The sequence below is a fragment of the Podarcis liolepis genome (genome assembly GCF_965112155.1).
Source record: "Podarcis liolepis genome assembly, chromosome: 8".
Taxonomy (NCBI): domain Eukaryota; kingdom Metazoa; phylum Chordata; class Lepidosauria; order Squamata; family Lacertidae; genus Podarcis; species Podarcis liolepis.
Genome location: NC_139560.1, coordinates 38,569,939 through 38,593,727, shown reverse-complemented (window position 1 = coordinate 38,593,727; position 23,789 = coordinate 38,569,939). Strand labels below are relative to the sequence as shown.

Sequence of the window (23,789 nt, the reverse complement as noted above, 5' to 3'; positions counted from 1 at the left end):
GGGATTTTGAAGGAGGTTTTGGATTGTTACATATTAGAAAGTGAAGACCTTTGAGTCAGTTTGAGGATCACATTAGTGCTTATGGGGTATTTTTCATTTTTATGTATCTTTAAAACTTTCTGTTGGTATTCTCCCTGTGTATTATGTCACATACTGGGAAGCTAAGGTTATGGCTCATTTTCAGTGTTCACTTACTGCTTGATGCATGGCACCATGCATAAATGTGCATTGAAGGTGCATAATTTCAGAGAATTTTTTACAATATTCTGTGCTTGTGGCTCTTCTTTTAGCATATAAATGAAAATCTTCAGGAAAATGCATGTTTTGTATGGATGCTACTGCATATTTGTAGCAGCTTCCAGAAGTCGGGATGGATGAGCAAGATCAGAGAGAACGCAGTGACCCAAGGAAACTGTTGTTGAGCCTCAACATGCTCCATTAGCAGAGATGAGCTGGATATATGACCATAAAAGACACAGGACTTGTGGTGTAACAGCTGTACTACCAACAGAGAACAGCATTCATGATTTCTGGGTGTGTTCTCTGAGCCAAACAGAGAGACAAAACAATGTGTCCTCACAACAGAAACTTCTGTGAAATAGGATACTTTGGGAGTAGGTTGTTCACATTTTTCTTGAACTGAAAATTATGAACAGTTGTAAACTTTCATTTGCTTTCTATTTTTTAATGTGCTAGTGCAAAATGATGCCTTTAAAACTCGCATAGCATTATGCTATATGGTGGCAATATGGGTGGGATTGCTTTCTTTCCAAGATTGTTTGAAAGCATTGCTCATATGCAGATCAATTTATTTAAATGATGCACATGTAGTATTGACCCTTGGACTAACTTTGAACCTTTGAAGAAAGGAAAAATACAAGCCAGGACACAAGCAAACTGACTGAGCTGGCTTCAGACCAGATAAAGGGCAATTATAACAGTGGACTTGCTTGGGATTCCAGCTGTTGTGAAGCCGTAGAGTTTGCCTGGTTTTTCTTTTTTCTTTCATGGCTGATTTTATTGGGAGGAGGCCAAAGTTCTTTACAGTGGCCAAGGGCTACAGTGGTTTTGGCTGAGTGAACTCAAATAGCGCATAAAGGGAACCTTCCATAATTTGCAACTAATTTATTTATCTGGTGCAAATTCAATACTGAGTGCAGATTACAGCTTGAATGGTTCTTGAGGGATTTCAGAATGATATCAAACCTTAAGTAGGAAGCTAATTTAAAGAAACAACTAGCAGGGGCATGTTTAATAAGTATTCAATATCCATGCAATAAATGAGAGGAATGAGCAGAGAGGAACAGCGTTCAAATGAAGGACTTAAGACGTGATGCACTGTATAAGCAGCATTTATGAGGAATTCATTAGATTTCCATGGGCAAGATAAGGTTCTGTACTGATGCCACACAAGCTGGGCTGAAATGGTGCCATGACTGTTGAAAATGTCAGGGATCATTCATAAAATACAGTAGATGAAATAATTTTAAATAGGTCTGAGCATGTGCGACGTGTAATTCCATAGGAACTGCAGCTATCCGCTGTCCAGAATTTGGAGCAGAGAGCATAATTTCCAAATAATCTTAAACCCCAAAAACATTTCCCCTCATTTTGGGGAAATGCAACAATGTCTGTTTAATCTTACCAGTATTTCCCATGAAGTAAGTAGTGATTCAAGTCAGCCTTCTTCAACCTGGTAACCTCCAGATGTCTTGGAGTACAACTGCCATCATCCAAACCAGGTTGTGGATGATGGGAGTTTTAGTCAAAAACATCTGCCACTAAAACTAGGCTAGGATTTGGACACAGTGTTAGCAAAGAAACAATAAATCTATTTTGCCATGTTATCCAGAAGACACTTTATTACTTTTATTTCTTTCCATCTTCTTCTCATTTTGTTATTTCTCACCCCCCCCCATTTGTCAGTGCCTGTTTTCTTTGTTTGCCATTTTTCTACATCTTATTTTTCACAAGGATATTATAAGGTTACAATGACCTGTATATTCAAAAGCAGATGGCAGGGGTGAAATTTAGAAAGCAGATAAACACAGGCATAAAAATACTGTTAGGACAAAAGCAGCTCTTTGGAAGAGGATCAGCTTTTATTGCTTTTACCACACAAAAAACCTACATATCAAAAGCATATTAAAAAGGTGATGGGACAAGAAATTCAGTGGTCCTGCTATGTTTGTGGTGTGTTAACATCAGTGTATCAGCCTAGTTCCTGTGCACTCTCAGCAATAAAGTTGAAAAGAAATAATCAGCGTTCCAAGCATTACATAATGTGGCAAACTTGTAGGATGCTACCCCCTAGGATTCATAGCAATGCTACAAAGTATGAGATGTGGTAAAAATGATTACACATCAACCATGCATGTGTGCAAGATAATGGGAAGGTTATGTCATCCACTAGACACTTGCATTCACAAGTGGTAGCATAGGGAAAACAACTGAGTACCATAACACAGGAGTTTGAGAAGGCAAGTTTTAGCAGGTTAGTCTTCTTGTATTTTATGGTTGACCTCTGTGACCACAACAGATGTGGTGGGAATACGACTCCCATTAAGAAGATCTGAATAGCAACAGGTTAGCCACTCTACCATATTTATGAGGCCAGAATCTTTGTACAGAGTGCTTTTTTTCTTTAATTACCTGACTTCCAGTTAAGTAAGCAGGCATCTGTTAAGAATCTTACACAATAAAGATGGAACATCAAGCTAAACTGTTACAGTATTATATGATTTCTGCTTTCACCCTTTGGCTGTGTGTCAGGCTTCTGTCTTACCCATATCTCAAACCTGAGACCTCATCAGGTGAGCAGCGAGTGGAACAGGACCCTCTAGCAGAGCTCCACATTGCCAATAGCACTAAGGAGCCATCGGATTAAGATATCCTTGCCCCTGGACTGAAGGCTTGCCCCAACCAGGTCCCTGGATTTCTGGCTAGTTCCCCTGTTTTATCTTTTCCATGGTGACAGGAGCAGAGGAAAGGGTGATCCAGACAGGGACATCAGAACTAAAGGGCCCAGGTAGCTGCATATGAGGTTACTTGGGAGGAAGGAAATTGCATGTAAATATCTGTTCAGATCAGGACCTGACACAGCCAGGCACAGGTTAAACCACCACATCCTATATAAGCTGTCAGCTGGAGCTGCTGCATGGCTGAAGCAACCATTCTTATCCCAGCACCAGCCCTGGTAACCTGAGGAACTAGACTGTGAGGTGGGTTAAGTTGTGCACATATTTAGCTGTTAAGTATTATTCACATCTCTCATCAGTAGGAGCACTTTGTTTTATTGACACAGTGGCACCTAGGGCCATATTATGGACATGGACAAGAAAATGAAGTCTTGACTGCTGTCAACCTTTACAAAGCTTAATGTGTTCAAACAATAGGAGCTATGATGGCTGGTAATAGACATTTTCCCCACAACAGCATGATCTCATCCATCACAGCAATTTAAAAATCCAGAAATTTATGTGGTTAGTTAAAAGACTTGCAATGAACACAGTCATGTGAACTACACTGCATGTAATATTATCAGACTATAGTACTATGCAAAACAGTACTGACTTCAAAGAAATGGCAGCAAATCATTATTTTTAAATTTTCATTTATTTCATTTATCTGTCACATTTCACACAAATTAGTCTTAAAGCAACTTATAGATCTAAACAAGCTTCAGATAGAAATGGCACTAAAAATCTTCCAAAATGGGTTATGGTTTCTAGAGGGTTGTTGATTCCAATGAATTTACATTCAAGCACAAGTAACCCATGTAAAATACGTTTTAGCATGACAAGATGTGGATGGACATATAAGTTTGTCCTTTATCTTTTTAAACAGGATGCTTTTCAAAGCCCCATATCCATACTTAAACATAATTAGAATTCCTTTCGCATAAAAGACCTTATCAGAAATAAGAAACAGAAGAGGGAATGTTGCAAGCACAAATGTTACCCAGGCTAACTATGTTGGATGACATTTTAAATACAGAAAATAAGAAGCTGGTAAAATAATGCTGACCTTTTAGTCTGAGCAAATAAAATAACAATTCCCAACTCCAAATAGCTAATTTTGAATTCCAGGAATGTGATGTGCAGCCTTGGACACAAGTACAGATCCATTTTCTTCTAAAGTTAGTATTGGTAATGTCTTCCTTTTAAATATTTCTCTGAACAAGCAAATCATAAATGGAAAATTTTCAACAGTATTTTCAACAACATTTAAAGAGGGGAAGAATGTATGTACCACAGCTGGGAATATTATTGTGTGGTTTTCTGGGCATTTGTACCAAATATTCCCTTTGTGTCTCATGACTGAATCCCAGTGGATTATTCTGTAAGCTTTACATTATCTTGGAATTGGACCCCTTAGGACAAATTTAATCATGCCATTAAGCATCTATGCTACACAATACTGAAATCCCCATACTGGTGTTGGGTGGGACCATTTATTTCAACAGTGGCTGGCTTGCAGACCACTGGTATATCTGTAGCAATAGGACCTTATTGAAAACAATGGACAATGGACAGCAGCTGATATCAGCAGTGCCTGATATCAATAATGAACACAAGATTGAAGCATTGAATACACATATATCTCATGCAATTTTATATATCTATATATATTTGCACTACACCTTCCAAAATATCTACAAGGAAAGGTTTCCCATTTTTTATTGTATACTGTATTGCTTCTGTGGAAGGAGCTGAATACAGCACTCTACTGAAGTGAATGGAAAGGTTTTTGGGTGTAACTTCTCTTTATGAGAACACGAGAGGTTCCTTTGATAGGAGCATACTGCTAGTTCAGGCTGTCTGCCTTTGGAGCAATCACATGTTTTAAAACAGAAGAATTTACACAGGGGAAAAAAGCTTCATTAAATACAAATGTGAAATTTCCAAATAAAAATGTAGACGCCTAAATGAGAAATATTAACCAGATTGCATGAACCTTGAGCCTATGCCTACTCTAGAAATATCAGAATGATTAATCTAGTCAATGATATGGTACCCTTGCCTAATTATATTTTGGGCGGAGCATCAAAAAAACTGAATAGAAAAGACCTGAGCTTTGATGTGCCTTTTTGTGCAAGATGCTTGTTGATAACTGCTGTAACTCTTTTCTCGGATATTCTGTATAGAGGCTCACCACTCATGCATGGAGCAATATCTCAAAAATATTTCTGATATTTTTTCCTATATATCTTACTGCTTTGGGTTTATGTATGTGCAAAGTTCCATAACAAGAAATTAGCTTTAGCTGTGAAAACTACTAGCTAAGATTGCTTGAATGAGCAGCATATTCAGGAGAGAATAAAATTCAATAGCTTTGAGACTGTGCATTGTGTTTCACGCATTTGTTCTCTGGAAATTAATAGGAGCCCAAGGAGATAGTGACCTGAAGACTGGCAGTGATAACTAGGCTCCAGGCTCAACCTGAGCTGTAAGCATACTCAACTGTACCATCTGATAATGCTACAGGACCCAGCAATGAACCTAGCTTAAATGAAGCCCATGAAATAGGGGCTGAAATCAGCATTGGCCCCTGTTCAAGAAGTTCTTTGCTTGGGCCATTGAAAGTTTCTCTCTCTCTCTCTCTCTCTATATATATATATATATAGGTTTTTTTAACATATCATTTCCAACAATCATATAACATAACTTTTTATCTTATACAATGTTTTAGACTTCAGTCAACACCTCTGATGATTTTTCATTCTTTATCACTTATTCTGCATTTCTTAATTTCCCTATTACATTTAATTATCATTAACTAATAATTTTCCTCATAGACTTTCTTGCAATATTTACAAAACTTCTTGCAGTCCTACTAGCATAATCTGTTCTTTACAATTACTTTTCAAATAGTTTGTATATTTACTCCAGTCTTCTAAGAATCTCTGGTCCCGCAGGCTTCAAACCCTTCCCATTAGTTTGTCTAATTCTGCAGAGTCCATCAGTTTCATCCACCATTCTTCTTTCATCGGTAATTCTTCTTGCTTCCATTTTTGTGTCAATAATATTCTTGCTGCGGGCCATTGAAAGTCTCATCTCTTATATGGGGAACATTCAGATGTGGAATATCCACACCTGCTGTCTTAAGTAAGAGAGGCATCACATGAGGAGTCTCATCTTTTGTTCAAGTTTTTAGCCTGAAACTAGCCAAGTTCACTCATCTCTGCTGCAAACTATGTCCAGCAAACCTATCTCCATTTTTACCAGCTTCCATTTCTTTTATACTTGCTTTGAATCACTGCAAACCATTTTTATTCTGAAGGTGTGTATATATAATTAGCAAATTTGTGATCTTTGACAAAGAGTAAATTGCATTTCTTGTACATGCTAGCAAAAGCAAGTTTGTTTGGTTTTTTAAAAAAAGAAAAGGGGGGGGGGAGAAAATCCAAAGTGCAGCTTGATTTTGTGCACATTTTCTTGGATGACAATCTGAGTTCAATGGAGCATAGCTTTCTAGACCTATTATACTGTTATAGTTGTAATCATCATCATTGTTTAGAAGACACCCAAGTTTCCTAAGCGCTGTGCAAAGACTAAGAGAACAGCATATTCCTACTAACTATGTAATGAGCAAGATACAAATAAATATAACAGCAAAGAAAAGTTGATTAGGAGCTGAGAGGAACACTAGGAAATGGAGGCATATATACATACAGGGTTGTATCCAGTGTTTGTCCTACTCAGAGTAGGCCCACTGAAACTAATGAACACAAGTTGTTTAGATTCACTAATTTCAGTGGGTCTTCTCTTAAACAAAACTTAGATGGATGCAGCACTGTAATCTGTAATGACCAGGCAGAGTAGCTACTGATCTGGCAGGCCTGTGAGAAGAGGAACCAAATGGCAGTTGGCCACAGCTGAACTGATGACTACTGTCTCACCTGTCTCTCAGCTGCAGCCACATGAAATGTTATTGAGATATGCAGAGAAAAAGCTAATGTGGAGACAATCTAGATGTGACATTTCACTAAAGGCATAACCAAGAGCAACCAGTGTGGTGTCATGGAGCTATCTTCCCACCACCATCGGCACTGCTGACCAGGATGATGAGATCCAGTGGTGATGCTGCTGGTCACAGAAGTGGGGGAATTAACAAATCTACTTGGAATCCTTTCTCCTAAATTGCAAGGAATTGGTTGAAGTCTTTTCAGCTTCATTGCATGCTAACATGGTGATCTGTGATCTTCATTCCCGTAATTCTTTTTGTCATAATACAGATGTTTCCTGCAGCTGGAAGGGTAGATAAGCAACAACCTTTGCTGTTTGTTTCTGTTCTTCTGATTCATTTCTTAAAATGAATGTCCATCTGCGGTATGACTATATAGCCATCATTGCCTTTTGTCTCTGGAGGTGGGAATGCAGGCACACTTAAGGATTCAGCAGTGGCACTAGAGGGGATTTCGTAATCCCTATTGTGTCTACCCAGACAAATGAAATGCTGTAGGAATAGATGCTTTTGGAATTTGTGTTTCTTGCCAATCTTCAAATAAAAGCAATTGCCTCATTAAAAAAAAAAGTGTGTGCACTGCATCTTGTGATCAGTTATGCAGGGCTCAATTTATCTAGCCCCCCTCCAATATTTTATTGAAGTTGTAAACCCCACTATCGGATATCAGGTTTAGTCTTTTTCAGATATTCAGTATCATTGCAATTGTTAATTAATTTAATCTTCCAAACCTGGCCCAGCATCTTAATTCTGGTTTATTAAGCATGAACAAATTATGCCTTCAAGCTGTGGTTTGTTGTTGGTTTATGTTCACCATGGCTTAGTGTTGTGTGCAAACCAGGGCACTGTAAGGTACTTGATGTGTTTTACAGAAAGGCAGAGTAGAAATTTTATCAATTAGCAAAGTATTTAGAGCATGGATACATCCTATATAAATATATTTTAAAAGTGGCTCAGTATTATAAATATAATATATTTGTTTTTTATATAATAAATTTTATTAGTTTTCAATTACGGTCCAATAATAGCCTCATTATAACAATACCAATTTATAATGCAATTATTAATACCAATCATTCAAATACTGAATTATATAATTTAGTTAAAGTGGCCCCCAGCATGCTAGATTTGATGATTTAATTATTTTCTTTAATTCTGCATTACAAAATCTTACTAGTTTCAATTACATCCCAGTCATAATAATAATCCCTTATACAACAACTGCAATATTAATAACTTCTATTCATGTTGACACATTAAATGATTTATGAATCTTCAAGTGAGGAACTCAAACTATAGCCTTGTTCTTCCTGTGTGTGGCAATTATTCTGTCCATGGTATTTTTTTCTGCCCTTGTAAGATGTTATGTCTTTCTTTACTCTGATTGTTGCTGTAACATGTTGTGCCTTGGGCAGAGCTGATATCCCATTGTTCCAGAAATTTCTTCATTGCTCTGTCCTGTGCTTCATTGTTTTGCACTGAGAACTTTAACAACAGCTGCAAATGTCGCTCTGTCCCAGTATATAAACTGCTTTCACCATTTTTCCTATCAGGCTGGGAAGAAGAGCAGTCTGTCGAACTGCAGATGACTCAATAAAGAACCTTATCAATTCCTTGACAGATCACAGACTCCTTTCATCCTTCCTTCCAGCTAAAGATATACAGCCAGTTATCCCTTCCAATTAAATTAAATTTCAAGTCCTCTTACAGTTATTCAGTTCAGTTCATAGATAATAAAGGATGGGAAAGAGTGAGCTCTAAGTTTTCATCGTAAACCTTTTGCAAAGTAGAGCTTCCCCCTCTTTTCCCTTTTTTTACACACACAGTTCCTTTTCATGTTTTATTCCATATTTATAATCCAATTTCTTCCATCCTCACTTGTTCAAATATAATTTGAACTAATATTCAGAGGAGGGTTGTTGAACCATAAATGTAGAAAAGAAAACTTTAAATAAAGAAACCGTAGGCTCCCCTCCTCCCCACTGTCTTTTGCACCGAATGAAGTATTAACTTAAATTCAAACCTTAAAGTCCTTGCAGTTGGCTTGTTCCGCAGTTTATGATTTCATCTCTTCTAGCACACACCTGTTCTTTAGTCCAATTAAGCTCTAATTAACAGGAGAACCTCTGCTTCTTAATGCCTGCATTGGAGGGTTTTCACCAGGCGAAGTGCTTTTGCACTCAGCACCTCCCTGCCCCCCCCCCCCACGTTCCATGCTGGAGTGAGAGCCAGGTTCTTGCATCTTGCATTCACTGTGAGTGAAGTCCATTCCCCCCATCCCTGGGGGGAATTTGCAGGGATGATTTACCCTCAATCATCCTTGTTTTTCCTTCACCTTCGAGTGAGGGCTGCCTCTATTAAGGAAGAGTGGAACCAGAGGCCATAAAGATGATATATTTGGAACATATGTTTATCCTGGCATTAGCCACTGTGTCATGTCTACAGTCTTAAAATCCTAGGGCCAAACTTGATGAACTTGAGCAAAGCTCCTCTTGTGGATAATTATCTCCTTTCTAGATCTGTCTTTTAAGATGAGTCTATGATCCAAGTCACTCATCCTCCTAAATCCACTTGTGGATATTGCAAAAGCATTTAACAGTACATGATACTAAGAAAGCACATCAGGAACTTTTTCTTTTAGTAGAAACTTGCGGATTTTAGCGAATAAAATCATGAATGGCTAGATGTCTACTGTTGCAAAGATAATGTGGCCTAAAAGGAGTGTCAAGCAATACAATATTTATTACCATCACAAGACAGAGCAACAGCTTACAGTTCATTGTTCAAGTAGAAATTCAAGGGTTTTCCCTGGTAAATCTTCTGTGGAGCATAGCTGATGCCATTAGCTTACAAATTCATCGTTGAATTGAATGATGCAACCTAACCCTTCAGACCCACTCCCGCTAAAACGTATTTTTCATTATTTAATACCTAACCAAAAAAAGTAGGGAGGTTATATTTCTGTGAAGTAACATTGAGAGCTGGGGGATAGCAAGTGTCATGTGAGCCATTCTTTTGTATATCTTTGCGAGCACCTATGCTCCTCCGACTGCTTTCTTCTATGGATGACATACTGCTAGGTTCAGCATGCTACTGACAGTACTTGGTTTTCTAGTTAGTAAATTTGGATTTTGGGGTTTTCGGTCTCAGGTGACAGAAATTCCAAGAGCACTGATTTCTAGTAAAATGAAACAAGAAATAATTATAGCAAGTTAAAATATCCCCCCCCATTCATTTCCAATTCTATAAGCTAGATATAGCAGGCCACTTCTAGATATTATAATGTGTGTCTGTCACCAGGTAACCTCCACTGCATAATGAAATGTGGCACTTTCTGCATGATGGCAGTGACTAGACCTATTTTTATGCAGCTGCATAGTTTCAGCATCCTTTTCAGCATCCTGCCATTATGACACATTCATTTTTTTTATTTTTCATAGCATCAGGATAATTTCTTATATTCATTGGGGGGGTGGAATTCACTGAGAATTTATTGGTAAGAGATATAGTCTGGCTAAAAACTGAGGGGGAAATGGCACAGTTCTAGCAGTTAAAAGCTTCTGCATTGAAGGTGAAGTTATCTGTTTCTGACCATGTTCTTGGTCATGCACAACATCATTCTGGGTTACATTTTTCCCCGTTTACTGTTTTGTATCATGTGTGCTGTTTGCAGGATGATTACTACACCAACAGCAGCCCTACCTTGTCCCTTGTTCTCAGCACCAGGTACAGATACTTAAAGTGTGCACCCAATCTGATAGGGAGCCTGGAGTGGGAGATGAAATCCCTATAAACAACAGCAACAGCCCTTTCCTGAACCTCAAGTCGGTGTCTGGGGGGGGGGGAGCTCTACCATTTTCGTCCTTTCAAATCTTGGTGACACAAGCAAAGTCAGTCTCCTCATTCAGGATCATTAAATAGCAGCATTGTAAGACCTATGGGGGGGGGGAGGAGGGTAGCTTGATTATTCAGAGTAGCATGTTAGGATCAGGTGAAGCAGACCTGAAATGCTGGATTTCTCTTCTCCTTCAAATGTCTTGCCCACTCACTCTGCATAGTGGCTCCCCCTACCCACAGCATTTCCCCACAGATGATTCCAAGCACATAATACAAAGCTGATCAAACAGGTAACATGTTTTTCAGAAAGATTATGCAAGGCATCTAGAAATGCCTTTGGTGTGATTCATTAGGCTTGTTCTTACAACAGGCCACACACCTCCCCCATTCCACCCCAGTGTCAATGATGTCCAGAGGAAGAGGATTGGGGCTGAAGGCTAAACTGTCGGTGAGAACAGTGTGTGAGACAGTCAAATCAAATGTGTGGATTTTTGGTTTGCGGTTTGCTTCAATTTCCATAGTGTTGAAGTTAAGACTGGTAGCTCACTTTTCCCATACTTTCTTTGGTGCCTTGGTGGAATTTATAAGCACCATAACTCTTTTGTGAAACCAGAGGTCATAGAATCCTAGAATTTTATTCCGCATATTATTTTCAGACCCTGAAATTTGCATGTTCTAGTTGGTCACTTCTGCCTGCAGAAGTTTTAGCCCAGTAAAGTCGGGTTGTGGTAGGAGTTGTTGTAGACAAAGAACAAACTTTTATTTTTTCAGTATAATCCTCTTAATAGTGAAAGAAAACATAGTCTAGTTCTATGTTGCTTAATTGCAAGGAATGTTGTGAATGTGATACTCCTACAAATTTTGGGTCATTCTTTGTCACAGATCATTTTCATGGCTACAATTCCTGTTTAAATATAACACTAACATTTTTTCAGCCTCAATTTAGATTGAAGGTTATAATACCAAGTGTTTAAGATGCCAATAAAACTGGTTCTCTAGTATAGATTTATTTACTTATTTATGGTAAGATGTGTTCATTTTTTAACTCCCCCACACTTTTATATTCAGGTACAGCTAATAAGCAAATACTTCGGAAAGAAAATAGGACAATATATCTTTATTTAAACAGTCACTTCCATTGAGCTAAAAATACAGCATAGGTTTTTTTCCTGGTAGCTAGGCAACTGGAAAAAAACACCACTTACCTGAATTGCTGTTTACTTTTTATTTTTAAATCCCAGCTGTAGAGATTTTTATTCTCTGTACTTATGAGATGGTAGAAAGAGTAACTGTTTATGGTGTAGCTAAATTGTTTAATGTACTGTTTGGTGCAGGAAGCAAATTAGACATTGGAATAAGCGTCTCCTGTATCTGTAACAAGCCATTAGTAATATTTGATCTTTTCATAAATGTTTCAGTATGTTATATATTATAAGCAATTGCCCTCTCTTGACTTGGGTGGCTGTCATAAATATCAGAGCGTATGAGGCATGAAATCAGTACATTTCTATTTTTCTGTAGAATGCAAATGTTGTTCTAGTCAACTGTATCGTCATAGCAATTTCAAATCAAGCAAATGGTCATAGTACACCATTTGCTTGACTTGTAAGAAAGCAAAGTAGGTTGTCTTTCCACTACTCTATCTACTACTATGTAGCATATTTATTTAGTAACATCTTGCTATAAAAAGGTTGAAGAGAGCATCTCATAGGCATAGCATATAATTTGGTGAAGAAGCTGAATGTCAATCATTTATTGAAAGATCTGGTAACTCCAGATTAATTCAGGGCCAGGCTACACAAGACCGATCCATATTGAGCACATGGGTGATTTAGGGCAGTGCAACAGGTTTTCCCTGCATAGTATGCCGAGCCAAAGGGGCACGTTCCCACCTCCTTCCCAAAGCCTACTTAGCACTTCGTCAGCTTTGGGAAAGAGGCCAGAGCGCTCTAGGACCCTGCCAGAGCCTTGCGGCTCCTTTCCGAAAGCCCAGCACATGAATCTGGGAAGGTTGGCTGACAGGGAACAGAACATCAATTCCCCCCCCCCTTACTGCCCCACTGAAGTTTACATCCTTACAGCCCGAGAAGAAAACTAACAGCCATTTCAGAATAATTGAAAATATTCGTTCAGTGCAATCCTATGCATGTCTATGCAGAAGTAAGCCCCACTGAATTCAAAGGGCTTACTCTCAGAAAAACGTGCTTAGGACTACAGCCTAGTTGTTGGGTATTTGGTGGATTAAAAAGTGCTTTAGTGTTCATATTTACCTGATGAGTTTTCTAGCCAACTTTTATAATACTTCAGTGATGAGACTGGTCTGTAAAAGTGTACACTTGTTTGATCTTTTTTCTAGTTTTTGGAATAGTCTCCTCCCAGTGCGTGTACAGAAGAGGGTTCCTTTGGCTGATTCTCATTGGTAGCTTAAGTCAAAGGCTTTACTAAACTATTCTGATTTTGAATTATATATTAATTTAATCTTGAAGTCTGCTCCCTCTCCAAGATTTTGCAATCTACAATTTACAAATACTTGCATGCAGAGAGTTTATTAGTGTTACATTAGAGTAAAAATACCATCCTTTGAAATACCTTTCATTCACTTCTTTTTAGGTATTTTCACACTATCTACTTGGGTATCCGAAGTAGACGGAGTGGTGATAGTGACAGATGGCGCTTTTATTGGAAAATGGTCTATGAGTATGCAGATGTGAGTATGCTGCATTTGCTTGCTACATTTCTAGAAAGTGCCCCACAACTGGTCCTTCAGCTCTGCATTGTTGTACAGACACGTACTCTTCAGGCCCTCCAAGGTAAGGATTTATTTATTTATCGGTCTTAATTAATATGTACAGATAAAACTGTGTGCATATATGCAACCTAATGCTATATATACTGAAGTAAAGAATAACTTATTTTTAATGGGGGCTAAAAGCAAGCAAAGGAGAAATACATCAAGTTTCTGCCAAGCTGTTGTTAATGTGTTTTAGATTTAACAAACTTAAATAATCCAATTTTCCTACACAAAAAGGCCAGGGTTTGAAGGGAAAATCCAGACCAGAAATGCAGTTCCCTGTATGTATGGGTGGTAAATGCTAGCAGCCTTTATGTTGTAATCACGAGAGGCAATGTGCTTTTTTTACCTTCATTCTGGATCAATGAACGCCAGTTGGATTTGATGACCCCCAGGGTCCCTTCCAACTCTACAGTTCTGTAATTCTGTGTTTTTAAGTGTTGTGAAAGTAGGAGACAGTGTAGCATGTAGGTTGAAGAGTCAGCTCCCTTCCACAGTACAAAACAAGACATGATGCTGCCAGGTCAACAAAAAAAATTGGCACATCTGGAGATATGCTACCAGGTTGGAAGCATGGGATGAACATTGGGGGCTAACCAAAATGAGCCAAAGCTGATAGTTGCTGATAGTTACTCAAAGAGCTTGCTTACCAACTAGGCTGTGTGACATCAGTGCCAGGATCCATCTTTAGTAACAATTTGCAACTTTCATTGTGTCGCCAGGTCAAAAGAAGCACATGACATGATATTACCAAGGATTCTGTGAATTTGACATTCAACCTAGATTCCATTCTGTTGTAATTGCTTATTCTCATGGCCATTTTCAGACATTATTAAAAGTTTATTCTTAGTGCCATTTTTAGACTTTATTAAAGGCAGGGTTCCTGGCTGCATATACAATTCATGGCTGTCTGTAACCAAATCATTCTATTCCAAGTCCCTCCAAAATAGACCCGCTTTGGCTAAGGACTCAGCTGACTCCAGTGTACAGCCCAAATGTCTATTGATCTAACAATCTCCTTTTATAAAATTCTAAAATCTCATATTCAAAAACTTTATTTAGTAACATTATTGCATTTCTTTAAATATGGGCATAATAAAGTACAAAATTCATATGCTGGCTAGAAACAGTATATGCTCATTCTGAAGTGGTATATTCTTCTGTCTAGTAGATTTACAAATGCAGCTATTCTTGCTGCAGACACTATACCACAGAAACAATATGCTTGTAGTTGTGATGTACCCTGGCAATACTATAGACCAGTTCCTTCACCTTTATTCTGTGAATCGTTTTGTTCTAGGATATCCTTAATAAATGTCCTTTTAAGAAAGACTTCTTAATGAACATGCATATTACTAATTGTATGCCAGTGCCTTGTACAGGAAAAGACTGATATACATGACACTACACACTTTTCTTTCAGAATTTGACATAAATTCCCCTTAAGATTGTTCCAAGCCTCCTACTTGAACTATTTTTAATGATAACAACAACAACAACTTATTTATACCCAACAACAACAACAACAACAACTTATTTATACCCCGCCCATCTGGCTGGGTTTCTCCAGCCACTCTGGGCAGCTTCCAACAAAAGTCTCCAAAGATCTCCTGGATTTAAAATAATGCTCCATTCTAGCAATATTTCTGATAGCCATGCATATCAACATAATCCCCCCCAATTAAAAAAAAACCAACAACTTCTGCATGTCAAGTTGTTTCAGATATGTTTTGAATGTGAGCTACTTTAGTTTTGCTAAAAACTTAGTAAATCTTAGAAGTAGACTAATCACATTATGATTATGATTCCCAGGCCATCTGGCTGGGCTTCATATTCATATAGGTGATAATGCATACATGATAATCTTTTCTATTTTAAATGAACACACAAACACTCTCAAATCTATACATTTCCATCCATAATAAGTTGCTTATAATGGCTCGTTGGGTTATTAGGTTTGGGTTGCCATTAATTATGCCAAATGATATCAGTGAGTAAAAAACTTAAGCCACCAAAGATTTGTATGTAGGTGGATTTGCATGTAGGTTGTTTCTTTGTGAATCAGATTCTGTAAGTTCATTTTAGGTGCCACACAAGGCAGCAGAAAATATTGGAAGGAATACACCTTCCAATAAAAAACACTCTCTGAGAGCACTCTCTGCAGAGGAATGAGAATCTAATATGTTAGTGAATAGGAAGTAGTAAATATAACAAATACTGGGATGGGGGGAATGGGGTGCCAAAGATTTTAAAAACTAAATTCAATCCTTTTTTTTAAGGCAAAAGTTGTGAAAAATTCTGCCGCTAGCAAACTTCTACTCAAGAATTGAACATAATGATGATTCAGTGCAGTTCCTCAGATAATGTAACATTTAGGAGGGGCAGCTTACAAAAACATCATAGGGCTGCATAAATGGTACTTAATTTCTCACAGCTGTGCTTTGCTACAGCTGATTTTATTTTTAAATCCCACAGCATAGCTTGTTACGCTTCTTCACAGTGAACTGTCAATTCGGGGGGGTGGGAGGGTGGCATCTTTGCTATGCTTATTGTTTCCGTGATCAATACACATCGTTTTAATTTTCTTCAGAAGCTAGTGGCATGACAATACTTATTTAGCAATTTGTTCTCTGCTGCTGAGAAGACTAGTTATCAAGCAGATGTGATATGTCAGAGTCTCTGAACACAATTATTTACCACATAAACAATACATTTATGATGCAGGTAAATAACAATGGGATTGTTTTATAATGAAAATGAAACTAGTTGAGCAAATAATACATTTTACTGGCTACTGTATATGGTGTTCACCTTGTCTCACACAGCTTCAGTCTCTTGAATGAAGCTGAAAATAATTTTAAAAATCCAAAACAATTTTCTAAATCTCAATGTGACATACCGTATTTTTCGTTCCATAGGACGCTCCGTCCCATAGGACGCACCTAGTTTTTTTGGGGGGAAATAAAGGAAAACAATTTTTCCTTTATTTCCCCCCCAAAACCAGGTCAAGGAACAGCAGGATGGCAGCGCTGCGCCTCCCTGCTGTCCCCCGAGCTTGTGGGGCTGGCCGATGTCTGCCCAGTGTGCTGGGCACTCTGCTTCAGGGCGCTCTGCACGCCAGGCGGCAGGCTGCTATCCGCAGCCTAGGGAGCCCTGCGGGAACTCCCGTGGGCTCCCCAGGCTTGCAGATAGCTTCCTGAAGCCTGGAGAGCGAGAGGGGTCGGTGCGCACCGACCCCTCTCGCTCTCCAAGCTTCAGCGAAAGCCTGTATTCGCCCCATAGGATGCACACAGATTTCCCCTTCATTTTTGGAGGGGAAAAAGTGTGTCCGATAGGGCAAAAAATACGGTACTTCTGAGTAAGCAGGGATAAAATTATGCAGTGCCACCTTTTTATCCTATGAAATTTGTAAGAATTGACATCTTTTCTGAACCAAAGTGCTACTGCTACAAATATATTTTAAAAACCCTTTAAGCCACATTTGCTTCAATAATAGTAATAATATACAGATATTTTGTTCCCACTAGTCTTGGTGGCTTGTTTTTTGGTGTCATAGTTGCTGTGTGCCTGGTTATTTCTTCTACCTGTTGCCTCAGTCATGATGTTTTCAGTTCCATCTGTCATAAATGATTAAATGCCAATAATAGTGAGCTTCTGAGAAGGCAGAACATTCACTTTTTAAAGACAGATGGGTCAGTAAGGTTCCAGGCTTGGTTTGGTTTCTTATTTAACAAGTTTAAATTTAGAAAGATTGGTTAAAATACTTAACACAGAGCTGAATTTCATAGCTTGATAGTAGCCTTGTTCAGGTGTCATTCATCAGTTTCTCCATGTGTGCTGTCCCTCCTTGCTCCTCCCCAAGTTGAGTGGGAAGGTCTGAAAGAGAATTCTACTCATGTTTGAACGAACATACAGTGGTACCTCACAAGACGAATGCCTCGCAAGACGAAAAACTCGCAAGACGAAAGAGTTTTTCGTTTTTTGAGTTGCTTCGCAAGATGAATTTCCCTATGGGCTTGCTTCGCAAGACGAAAGTGTCTTGCAAGTTTGTTTCCTTTTTCTTAAAACCGTTAATACCCAGGGTGCATTGCTTGAAGAGGTGCTTCACAAGATGAAAAATTCGCAAGATGAAAAAACTCGCAGAACGAATTAATTTCATCTTGCGAGGCACCACTGTACTAACAAGTTTCCATTATTTGGAACCCTGTGTTATCAAGAATTCCCATTCATGGAGAGGCTTACAAATGCAAACCCCTGAACACACTGTTAAGAACTTCCTGTTCAATATTGGAAAGCCCAAGGGTTAAGTGGGTAGGAATTGCATACACAGGAAAGTTGGGGCTGGGGCTGGCATGCATATCCTAATCACCAAAAGCTCACTGTAATTGGATACCATGCACAGGAGGATTGCCTGAATTGGAACTTTGTACCTTTGAAAGTAGCATGAGTTTGAACTTTGTACCTTTGAGTTTGAACTTTGTACCTTTGAAACCAGCATGAGTTTACCAACATGAGTTTGACCAAACTGTGGGAGGCAGTGGAAGACAGAAGTGCCTGGCGTGCTCTTGTCCATGGGGTCACGAAGAGTCGGACATGACTAAACGACTAAACAACAACAACCTTTGAAACCATTAAACATTCTGAAACTGGCACAGAACTTGCTGGTATGACCATTGCACCAATTTGCCCCTGTTACACCAGATGATCTTTTACAGAATCAAAGCCTTTTCTTTTCCGGAAGAAACTTAAAGATGTGCATGCTAAAGTTTGGCCTCAGCTACTTACCATAGGACTAGAACCAAGAACAGCTTGGTTTAAGATCTGGAACCTATCCAGCTAAAACTTAGAGGTTTCTCAAATATGTTTTTAGCAGAGAAGCTCAAAAACTGCCAGGCTGTGAACAGATATTGAACCATGCTGTGATCAGATTTTGGCTCATTGGTCTTTGTAGCCTCTTGTGCTTGAAGAAGAGACATAATAAAACATCTTTCTCATCTTGTTTAAATGACAGCTCTGGATTAATCAGAATTTCTGCAAATATGTCTATTTGGCAGTCAATCAGACAAAATAAATATAATTGGAACAATGTTTTCATTGCTTTTGGGGTTGCTGTTTCTTGCATCCTTCAGATCTTCTGGGGTTATAGTCTGAAAATATATTCTGAGTGTATATTTTTCCATTGTTATTATGTTTAGTCTTCATACATTTTGTCATTAAAAAAATAGGAGAGGAAAAGTGAAAAATTGTAATTGGTAAGCTTTATTGCGAAGAGACAACCGCCTTTCCTCAAATGTTCATGAGCATGATTTAAAACAGGGCTAACCCTTCCTTTGACTTAGCGATAAAAACCCATGCTGTGCATGTTAATGATCCCAAGGTTCAAACCCTTGCATATCCAGGTAGGACTGAGAGAAATGCTAGAGAACCACTGCTAGTTAGTACATTGACAGCATTGAGCTCAATTATCTGACTTCTTGCACAGCTTTCTGTGTTCCTAATTTGGCAGATTCCTATGTTGCTAATACTTGTAGTTAAGCAGTTTGCATTGTATTTTGTTTATGAACAGTTAATTAGAGTTGAAGCAGAATGCAACCTAAGCCACATCCAACCACAAATGTTTCTTAAAGGATATCTACATTTGAGATTCATTGCCCTTTCAGAGTATGCAGTCAAGGCAGCGTCATTGGGGAGGAGAACTACATGTTTTGTAGTTCTATGCATCTACATGTTTTGTAAAGGTTACATTTACATGATATATATCCTGCACTTTGTGAATATGAGTTTTTCTAATCTGAGAATCCCCAGACTCAGAGCCAGATTATTGTTGTGTACTTTGCATACCTGTTTTTAAAAGTTCAAGTAAATTGCAGCAATCGATTAGCATGCACCATGTTTTTGTGCTGTCTGAATAATGCAGACCACACTAGCAAAAAATAGACAATGTAGAGTGGTACCTCGGCTTTTGCACATCTCTGTTGACAAACATTTTGGTTTTTGAATGCCGTAAACACAGAAGTAAATGCTTGGTTGTCAAACATGCCACACGGCTTCCACTCAGTGCAAGATCCTGAGGCCTAGCTGTTGGCTATTGAGTTTTCAGTTTTCGAACGTTTCAGAACTCAAACGGTCTTCCGGAATGGATTACGTTTGGAAACCAAAGTACTACTGTACTCATAATGATTTGTTTGTCAATACATTTATATATTATTTTTCTATGTATTAGTGTTCAAAGAGAATAACAGAAAGATTCATAAAACAATACCATATTGTTTTAAAAAGTTTTAGAAAAAGAACCACAGATATCAACGAATTCAAGAAAAAATAAGCAGCAGCTTTTACAATGATAAGGATTCACAATTCACACATCAGTAATCATTCTCTTGGTTTAAGTTATAAACAGAAGACAATTTTCCGGGACAAGGGAGTTTCCCTCTAGCTTTTCATTGCTGATATTCCTGATCTTTCCAAGCTTCAGCAAAATTGCTTGGTTCCCTATACATAGCATGAGAACACTATCCAAGTTATTCTTATGAGTCACCTACTTTACCTCTTCTGTGCTTCCCCCTCCTGCTGTCTCTGTCCTTAACAATCTGTTCACCATGCATAAACTAAAAGATCAGTTAATGAAGTGGTTATTTATTCTCTATTCAAACTTCATGGCAAACAATGCAATATTGAAAATGTGTATTGGTGAATTATATATCGTAAATGGGAGTTATAGCAAAGCCCTTCTGTCTTGCTGTCCATTAAATAAGCTGACAGGAAGATTGGCACACAAAGGACCTGAAAAATGTTGCTTATTGATCTCACCTTTACCTTTAGTGGTTACTAAGTCATTGCTCACCTTATTGCCCTGCAAACACTTCCAAGCTGCAGTAGATTTAGAATTATTTCATTGCCTCAGTGGGATAAATGCTTGGTGTTTGTTTGTTTTTATAGTTTGTATAAATAACAGGAATGGTCCTAAAATAATAATAAGCAGAAACTTGCTTGGGACAACCCAAAATGAAATAAGAGATTTTAGCTACAGGACACTTGAATAAATAAAAGGAGGAATGGTTAAAGAAAGACAGTTTTCTTTTTTTGTGGAGTAACCTACAAAGTGATGAAAGTCTAAGGTTAAACACAAATCCTAGTGCAACTCGGACTTCTTTGCAATCAAAAACTATTATGTCCAAAGAATTTGGAAAGCTCTCTTCAGGGAAACTTGCCTAGTGCCTTTGGCTTCAGGTGAAAACATTCCTCTTCTCCTAGGCCTTTTGGTAATTAAATAATCTATTATCTTTTAAACTGTGTGGGCATTATTGTTTTTGCTTGTCATGTATTTTTCTGTTTTATATTGTAAACAGCCCTGTGATCATCAGATGAAGGATGGAGTAGAAAGTTAATAATTTAAGTACAGTGTTACCTCTGGTTACATACGCTTCAAGTTACAGACTCCGCTAACCCAGAAATAGTACCTCAGGTTAAGAACAATGCTTCAGAATGAGAACAGAAATCATGCGGCAGTGGTGCAGCAGCAGTGGGAGGCTCCATTAGCTAAAGTGGTACTTCAGGTTAAGAACAGTTTCAGGTTAAGAACGGACTTTGTGGAATTCCAAAAGCCTGACTCAAATGACAGGTGAGCTTTTAAAGCTTCCAGATTCTTCTCCAGCTCTGATCAAAATCTGAACTAGAGAAAAATTGCCAGCTTCCCCCGTCCCTCAAAGCCCTCCACATCCATCCCTGAATTACTTAAGTGAAAACTGGATAGAATTTAGGAAGGGTTGAAAGGATGAGAGGGATTGAAGGAGGGAGAACCAACACAATGCAAGACCTGCTTGCATGAGTGGTGCCCGAAATCTTATGCCTGGAGTCACCATCATTCATTGCCTCATAGTAAAATTAGGGATAAAGGTAAAGGGACCCCTAACCATTAGGTCCAGTCGTGGCCGACTCTGGGGTTGCGGTGCTCATCTCGCTTAATTGGCCGAGGGAGCCGGCGTACAGCTTCCAGGTCACGTGGCCAGCATGACCAAGCCACTTCTGGCGAACCAGAGCAGCGCATGGAAATGCTGTTTACCTTCCCACCGGAGCAGTACCTATTTATCTACTTGCACTTTCATGTGCTTTCGAACTGCTAGGTTGGCAGGAGCAGGGGCAGAGCAACAGGGGATCACCCCATCGCGGGGATTCTAACCGCCGACCTTCTGATCGACAAGTCCTAGGCTGTGTGGTTTAACCCACAGCACCACCCACATCCCCAAAATTAGGGATAGAAATACTTTAAATAAATAAGAATTGCCCATACCACAGCTTCCTTTTGCCAGTCCAACTAGTTTCCATTATTGTAAGATGACCATCGTACGTGGAATCTACATGGTCTCCCCTGTTAAAGTTCCTATTTCTAAAGTGAAGCTATTTTTGTTTAATTTTTTTTAAAAAATGCATGGAAGACAAACAAAAGTGGAAGTTCAAATGTTTTACAGTTGGTTTGACCTTTTACCAACCAATGACCTTATTCAAGTCGCTGCTTTTTCTCTGACTGGAGATAACATACTTTTTTATTTTACTGCTTCTGTTTTATTGGTACTAAAAATAACTAACAGGAAAGGTATCAGTACTTTTTACTGTCTCTGCTGCCAGGAAGAGAGAAAGCAGGCCAAATGACTTGGAAGTTAAGAGGACATTGAGAATGGCATCTTTTATTACAGAATGTTCTCAGCGATTGTAATTCCAGCTAGCATGCCCTCTGGCTGATCAGCTGGGGCCGAAAGCAGCAAATGGCCACCTCTGCGAAGTGGTGTGAGAGAGAGGAGGAGAAGCCTCATGCCCTACTAAGCCAACAAGTGTCTTTGAATGCAGCTGAGGAAAAATGCACCCCTTCTCATCTTTGCATGAGAAAGGCCCAGTGATGTCTGTGTCCCATAACGGATACCAGATTTGCCAGCAGCATGTCCACAAGCCACTTTCTGCCTTTACAGTCTCTATCATGTACCTGTTCAGTGCAATTTGGTAATTTGCCTCCCTTAACATGGGATAATGCTTTAGAATGTACTAAGACAGGCCTCTTGCCTACGGAGGCCGCTGCTGTGCTCATTATGTTGTGGGGGGACTCTGGACTGAAGGTGGTGAACTCTTCCACATTGGATATTTCTAAATAGAGGGCAGCTATCTGCCAGGGAATCTTCTGTTGTGACTCCTATATTGCAGGGGATTAGCCTAAACAACAACAACAATTCTATTTTTTATACCCCGCCCATCTGACTGGGGATCCTTCCAATGCTCCAATTCTATGATTCTGTAACTTCTGCCCCAAAGTCCTGCCCTGACTGTTTTATTCCTGCTCAGCAGCAGTGATCCGGGCTTTTTGTTCCACTTTACTGGCCGCTACTGCTGAAGGAGCTGTTATGATCTTTATGTTACATGCAACTCAGCCCACAAAAATGTATGTTTTAAAGAGATATTATGGATATGTCTCTAGTGAAAAACATCCAGTGGGGGAAAGGAAGTGGCTTGGATCTGCTCTACTTTCAAGAGTCCATTGCAGATTGTTTTTTAAAAAATAAATTTAATTTTGCATCCACTAGGAATTTGCACCACAGTAAAGTCTTCAAAAGCAAAAGGTAAAGAGGGACTCTGAGCCATGATGGAGCCATGTTGCTAAGTCCTTTGCATATTCTTGCACCTGGTTAGCATAGTGTAGCTGTATTTAATGCAGTGGCAGTACTTCAGATTAACAATTACATAAGTGAAGTAAGAAAAATCTTTTCAGGCTCTTTATGCATCGGCTCCAGATGGGAGTTCAGAGGACACATAATGGATAGAATTGAATTGATATCTAAACATTTTTTTAGCTTAAAATCAAAGAGATTCATAGGCAAAGCTTACAATATAGAGCTGATTGCAATAAAACAGGCTGTGCTAAGTGCTGCCAAGGATATGGTTTTGTCAGCGTTTTAATTCCCAGCTAGTTTTCAATTACTTCTAACATCTGTTTTGTTTTTGTTTTTAAAAATCACTTCTAGATGGTGATTGAGGAAACAGAGGTTTTGAGGCTTGCAATCCATTTTTAAAAAAGCTTGTGCATTCAGAAGAAAAGGAGAAAATGTAGCTTCTGTTTCAATCAGCAGAAAATGTTTTCTGTCACAGTCTTCTTACAAAGATATACCCTGCTGTATATCATTCATGCAAAGATCAAGTGATCTAAGAGTGG

At 38.7% G+C, this 23,789-nt stretch overlaps 1 protein-coding gene across 2 annotated transcripts in view; it reads left to right on the top strand.

Moving 5' to 3' along the window:
- The window catches only part of XKR4 (XK related 4), a 133,994-nt gene that overhangs the window by 75,950 nt on the left and 34,255 nt on the right, over window positions 1-23,789 (top strand). For both annotated transcript variants that reach the window (XM_083517915.1, XM_083517914.1), the window contains one exon: window positions 13,414-13,613. In XM_083517915.1, coding sequence (XP_083374041.1) covers window positions 13,414-13,613 — 200 coding nt within the window. The remainder of the gene's footprint in view (window positions 1-13,413; window positions 13,614-23,789) is intronic.